The 7,400-nt window shown below is 35.2% G+C and overlaps 1 protein-coding gene across 1 annotated transcript; it reads right to left on the bottom strand.

Moving 5' to 3' along the window:
* Positions 1-506: 506 nt before the first annotated feature.
* Positions 507-5,401, bottom strand: LOC120349241 (chorion peroxidase-like; the record flags this gene model as incomplete). Its single annotated transcript, XM_039419208.1, has 4 exons — positions 5,329-5,401; positions 2,263-2,460; positions 899-1,043; positions 507-660 (listed from the first exon to the last, which is right to left on the bottom strand). Coding segments are annotated over exons 1-4 (570 nt in total), but the record flags the coding sequence as incomplete, so codon positions are not given.
* Positions 5,402-7,400: the final 1,999 nt, after the last annotated feature.

The following is a 7,400-nucleotide window of genomic DNA, read 5'->3' as shown; positions in this document are numbered from 1 at the left end:
CAATCACCTACATCAAACAAAAGCAAAAATAAACGATCACTGATCAATCGCTCTTCTCGAGTGACGTTCGATTGCAGAGCAGAGCGATCTGTATGCACCTTTAGCTTCCCAAGTGTAACACAGTAACTAACGTATCTACTTTTACTTTCACGAACATTACATCTTGGAGTTGAACGAAAATTATGAAAATCTTATCAAATGAGACTCATATCATTCTGAGTATTAGAATTCTAAACACAGGAGTGATTGTGTGATAATGATTGACACAATCAATTTTCAATTAGAATTAATTCCTTATGCAACCGGTACCGTACACTACTTCAGAGGAAGATGAGAACAGGATTCAATAATTGAATAAAGGGTAGTGTTATTACATCAATCAGTCAATATGAATGAATGTAGAGGCATACAGAAAACTATAGAACTTATAATATAATATGTAATATAATATACAAAATTGAATAATTTATAAAGAGTAGAAAATAAATTAATATTAAAAGACTCACAGATTTTGCATATTTCATGTCGAATTCTTTTGCTGCCAAAAATTCCAATCCATAAGCATAACTTGAAAACTGGCTTCCTTGCATAAATTGAGGATTATTAAAGGTATCAGCCAATTTAATGCTTTTGTATGGGCATCCTTCCTGTGATGATGATCTGTAACATTCCAAAATATGAATTTTTATATAACACTACCTACCTATAAGTTACATTTAATATTTTATGAAAACCAAATTGAACTTTAAGAATATTTCAATTCAGTAGCCTTGATATGATTTGAATCATTAAATTTGTGATCTATAATCGTAAAATATCCTAGATGTAGAATTCTAGTTTCTATGATTATCAGGCATTTCTTCACAATTACTTCTAATTATGTTAATTTTTTACTCACAGTATATCATTTCTTATCATAGCATGGAACACACGGTAAGCTGCACCAGAAAATTCAGTCAGAGTATTCGGATCTAAAAGCGCATCATATGACTCCTGGAATCCATACTTTACTTTGAGACCTGTATCTTCAACATACTCCGCTCCTGGAAACAAACATCTTTTTAGAATGGAAAATTATATTTTAAAAATTATTTGAATTCATGGTATATGTTTCTTTATATTATATGACACATAATATACATTATTTGCCATTTCGGGAATTGATCCTGATACCTTCTATAGTAGGAGGAATCCAAATCCTCCTATAGTAGGAAGAATCCATATCCTCCTGTGGTAGGAGGAATCCATATCCTCCTATAGTTGGAGGAATCCATATCCTCCTGTGGTAGGAGGAATCCATATCTTCCTATAGTAGGAGGAATCCATATCCTCCTATAGTAGGAGCAATCCATATCTTCCTATGGTAGGAGGAATCCATATCCTCCTATAGTAGGAGGAATCCATATCCTCCTATAGTAGGAGCAATCCATATCCTCCTATGGTAGGAGGAATCCATATCCTCCTATAGTAGGAGGAATCCATATCCTCATATAGTAGGAGCAATCGATATCCTATCCTATGGTAGGAGGAATCCATATCCTCCTATAGTAGGAGGAATCCATATCCTCCTATAGTAGGAGGTTTCTTGTTCGATTCAACAGGCGAAAAATTCTTAGATAGCGGCTCTCATCAAATTTCCTTCCAACTTTTCATTTTGAGATCAATGTTTGGAGTAGTAGAATGTTTGGGGTGGTTTATAGCATTCAGCTTTGTATTTTCGTATAATAATGATGATGAAAAATATATAGAATGATATTGGTTTAATAATAATTAGATTCGTTACAGATCTGTTTGTCTGTTTTGTGAAATTTATTATTTACATATCACAAACTATAATGCTAACCCTATCCATTTTTATTCAAAATACTGATACATACAATAATATTCCACTTGAATACATTGCCATGAAAAACATTGTTTCATTAACTTTCAATTGATAAGCAAATCACACATAATCGATTGTTTACTCCTCTTCTGCCACTTATCGAGTGAATAATGTGAACTTGATATAAACAGAGGGAAGTGTGATATTCCATATTATATTTTTATATTTCACATTGCTCATACATCTAATAAAATTTTATATCAATACCATCTTGAATTTCAAGCCTCATCATACCCAATTTCGAAACACTATAATACTACAACTCAATATATTGCTTTCATCCGGTCTATTCTACTGCAAAAAATATACTTACTAAGTGAATCAATCACTGAACAAATAATCATTTATTCGTACTCTAATTTGATGTTTCTACTTACCCAATAGTGCAGAAATAAAGTCTGTGTAAGTGATATGTTGCAATTCGGCTATAAGGATACGCCTTGCCTCCTGATACAGAGTTTCATCATCCCATGATGGATTGATTTTGGCCAATCGCTCGCACAACCTATTGTGCTCTCTCACAAAAGTTGTGGTTACTATTGCAATTCCTGGGTTCTGATTGACTCTATCATCACCTATGGAAAGATCAGAACATTTGTACAGTGGAAACTTGTTAAAGTACATAACAAGAGACCGCTCAGAAAATGCACTATTACGAGGTCTCTAATAAATTGAGGTGTACTATATCGAGGTTGAATGTGGAAAATATGTAGGCATACTATATAAAAGATTTAACAATCACTGCTGTATATTGCTGGTTGATCCAACTTATTCGGTGAAGGATGTGGTTGCTTGATAATTTGAATAATATATCAATACTGGTAATAAAATAGACTATAACAAGATTTGTCATGCATGAAGATAGGATCATAAATAAAGGGTACACCATTCAATAAACACAAAAATATAATTACATGGAATAATCAACGAGCAATAAATAAAAAATATAGAGCAACAAAAATATAAAAATAATATGAGAATGAATATATATCGAAAAATATCACAGGTAGCCCATAGCTTTGTTTCTTAGCATGAAAATAGTACCATGTGATTCTGTAACCAGCAAACAAAATACTTTCAAATTATACAGCTCAGTTATTGACTTGCTGTTGCTTGTCAAGTACAACTTATAAATCTTATTTCCAAATTAATATAAAAAATATAAATATTGAAATATATCTCAGGACTAGTTCGGCTGGTTCGGCCTCTGGTGGAATTCAGATAAATCAATTTATCTCATGAACATGAACTTCATGAAAATCTTTATAATTTACTGATAAAAAAGATGGTTAAGTGAGCATATAATATAATATATCAGAAATTAATAAATATTTCATCTGTGTATACTTGAACATTTAAATCTCATAGATTGTTCTTAATAATATTCCCTTTACATTTTAATATTCACACAAATTTCAATAATAATTTTACTATTTAAATAGCCCTTCGACAAGCTAGCTTTATTTGATTGTGATTTACTCATAGCACTGAGGGCCCTCCTTAATAACTCTTTCAATTTAAACTCATATGTCGAAATTCACAATTTTTAAGGCATTCCAAATTTGTTTTGATGTCCTCGGCCTTCCTGGTGGGCTGCTGTCGTTTCCTTCTAGGGGATTTTTTGATTAATGACTCCTGTTATAATGCAACTTCACTGAGTCTAATACAATTAATTTATAAATTCCAACTTTAGATACTAAACTGTGCAAATATAAAAAAGGGATCTTGTGCTCTATAAATTGGTGGCTGTTCCCGGTGACCTCTAGCAAGCAAGTGGGCTTAGATCTACCCCTATTCTTTTCACGTCCATACTTCCGTATTTTTGAATTTGCATATAATTTAAATATCCACTCTGATTGGTGCTATCCCTGGCCTCACTACTACGCAATAATATGGTTCAATGTAGTCTGTGTTAATCTGCTAGGTTACCGCATAAAGAGCAAATATTATTGTTTTAATTATTCATTTTTTATCTGTTACATAAATCTGGGTACTGTATAGTTTACAAATTCTTATCGTTTATATAATAAATAATGTATATTTTGAATTAACTCGCTTTCACCACCAGTCAGTTACTGTATTTTGATTGGCGTATACTAAACTTACAAAAATGTATTCATGCACTGAGTAAGGTATATCCCATTTCCTTAATATTTTTATTTATTCTATCCATCTTGTCCATGCTTGTATGACATAATAAATATTTTTGTATTTTCTAAAACACTTTTTCTTTTACATTGACATGCCATGCTTGTTACTAACCCTCTGATCCTAGTTTAAGCAAATGCTATTTGTATGCAACTAAATTCGCCACAGGTGTCTGGCTAATTCTCAATTTATATGGCTCGACCAATTATTCAGGTTGCTGACTAGTAAGTACCAAAGGACCTAACCTCAAAAGTTATTATTTTATATTATTAAATGAAGCTGTTTGCTTGAGACCTATAAATTCTTTCCATTCAATGATTTTGATAACTATTCAAAATATCTCTTACACAGTGTATAAGCCAGTATATATTTTAATCTACATAAATAAAGTACTCAATCAATCAATCAATACCGCGCCACTGACAGCCAATCCTCTCCATTGAGGAATCGTATCAGCTGTGCTCTGCTTAGGGTGGTACTTCCGAAAACGTTCTCTCTGATCTCCTTCAATACCTTACAAACAGCCATAAAGTGGTAAACATCTTCTTCCTGTCTTAGATTGCACATGGAGCACAACTTTTGTGTGGCGGTGAAGGAATACTTGTTGAGGTATATCAGCTCTGTCCTTACTTTGAACATCCAGTTAATGCACGGTGCCTTCTCACTGCTCTTCAAGAGTAATCCGTCTCCAAACTCAGCTCTCTATACAAGGAACATGTCTGGTTGCATCTCCATTGAATCTCACTTCTCTCTCTGAGGTTCACAGAAATTCTGTTCAAGATAGCATCCATGTCGAAACCTGTGAAATGCTCCATTGGAATCTGATACTCCTCTGCCATCTGTTGCCATTTACTGAAGAAAGACAGCCTCCTTCGCATCACCTCATCTGTGAGGATCTTTGAATTCCTCTTTTCTGGAAGATTTACACATTTTTTCACATGATCAAGGTGAAGCTTCAGTGTGTACAGAAAAACTGGTGTCAATCCAGTCTCCAAATACAAAGCAAAATTTGAAGAGCATTTTGGGAGACTAAAAACTTTTCTCAAGAAAAATCGTTGCAGCATCTCAACTTTCTCCTGCCACTCATAGCCCCACGCTCGTGCACTGTAACAAACAATACTTTTACAGGCTGCATTGAACACATTCAACTTGCTGCTGAAATTCACCTCCTACTTGCAATGATCCTGGAGGATGAGTTCAGTGCAAACTTTGCCTTAGCTACACTTGAGTTAAAGTGTTCCTCCAGTGAGAGTGATGAAGTTAGGGTTATTCCAAGGTACTTTAGTAGCTATTACCAACTTCTATTCTGCGACCCTTGTACCACCACTTCTCAAACTTGGCTTGCCTCCCACCATTCTGGAATACCATTATTTTAGATTTTTCCAAGTAGACCACAAGATTCCAGGTGTTCTTCAAGTTGTTCTATCATTTTCTGTAGAGATAGTCTATTGGTAGCCAGAAGAACAATGTTGTCCGCATAAGCGAGTAGTTTGATTCTATTGCCTCCCATGCTGATGCCGCCATCCATACTCTCATTGATATCATCCTTGAACAGGGAAAACAGGATAGGACTCAACAAGCAGCCTTGCTTCAATCCAGAGCGTGTATCAAAACACTGAGAGAGTCCCCCTGACTCCACACTGCCGCAGTCGCACCCCGATACAGACCCCTAATTGCCCTTACCATCTTTAGTCGACAGTCCATGTGCGTGTAGCATGTGAAACAGAGCATTTCTGTCAATCCTGTCGAAGGCAGCTGAAAAATCCACAAAGAATGCAAACACTTTTTGTTGCTTAATGGAAAGTTGTATTCTCACCAGATTCATGAGGGTATAGATATGGTTGACTGTTGAATATGTTTTTCTGAATCCAGCCTGGAAGACCTTCAATTTCTTTTTTTTCTCAACCCAATCAGTCAGTCTCTCCAGAAGTAGCCCTGCGTACACTTTACCAATAGTATTTCCAAGAGAAATACCTCTGTAGTATGATACCTCACTTACATCACCTTTCTTGAAAATAGGGAATATCACTGATTTCTTATAACCCTCTGGTACATCAGCCAAACTGAAGATGCAGTTATACACTTCAAGCAGTTTTTCAAGGAAAATTCCAGGTGCATTCTTGAAGAATTCATATGCCACCCTATCTTCTCCTGGAGCCTTATTATCTTTTGCACCTTTCAAAACTCTAAAAAGTTATGTCATACTGAAATTTCTATCAAGCTCCTCATCCAAGATGCACTATAGTGTTTCTATTAACCTACTCACCACAGCTTGGTGGATTCAGCAACTCCTCAAAGTGAATCTTCCATCTCTCATTTGATATACTGCCATCAATGATCAATTTCTTACCAATGAAAAGTCTTACCAGTTTCCAAAATTCTTTTGAATTTTTTGCCTTTAAGATTTCTTGAGTTGTATTCTTCCAATACTGACTTTTTTATCCAGGCAAAGCGTCTTATATAGTTTGTTTTGCTCTCTGTATTGCCTTCCAATCTTCACTGAATTAGTTCTTCGAAATAATAATAGCTTCATTACCTTGGCACGTACCCTTTGACACTCTTAGTCAAACCACTTCTGCTTGAATTTCTCTCCATGGTAACTACAGTGACGTTGCGAGCATGAATAGATTATCTCTAATAATGACTTCGTATCTACCTCCACCTCATCAGCCCTCAACTTCTGTGCAGTTTGTTGAGAAATATTCCTCTGATAAAGCTGTTTCTTCTTGTTATCCCATTTCAATTTAGGCAATAGCATTAAATGTGAGTCAGTGTATGTCATGAAAGTTTTAAGTTTGACTACTATTGGGAAGTGATCTGAGAAAAATTCGTCGCCCACCATGAAGTTACTAATCAGCTCCAAAGAGTTACATGTTGCAGCACACAAATCAATAACTGATGATCCTTCATCACCTGCATAAGTGAATTCTCCTTGGCTATCTCCCTCAGCTCTTCCATTCAAGACAACCATATTCAGATCATTGATAAAATTAATCAACTTACGTCCATTTCCATTCATGGTATCATCCTTAGAATTTCTATCAAGGCTTGTAAGACAGTGTTCATCTGGAAGAACATGCCTTGGAATTTTTTGTGCACAACAGATACGGCCATTAAGATCCCCAATAATAATACAATTTTCATACTCAGCAGTAAGCTCCCACATCAGCTCACTAAGTCGACTAAAGTCGTCATTCCACTCATTGCAGTTCAAATATACCGGGACAATACACATTTTATCGAATTCAACATGACCTCCATGAATTTTCCTGCTATTTCTCCTTTCTTGAATCCATAAAAACATCCTCCACTTGCTCTTTCATAGCTAGAGCTTCTTGCTGCAGGGATCCATCTACATTCAAACTCT

The sequence above is a fragment of the Nilaparvata lugens genome, unplaced genomic scaffold, assembly GCF_014356525.2.
Source record: "Nilaparvata lugens isolate BPH unplaced genomic scaffold, ASM1435652v1 scaffold8916, whole genome shotgun sequence".
NCBI lineage: Eukaryota > Metazoa > Arthropoda > Insecta > Hemiptera > Delphacidae > Nilaparvata > Nilaparvata lugens.
The sequence above is the reverse complement of the archived record's forward strand: the minus strand, read 5'-3'. Positions and strand labels throughout refer to the sequence as shown.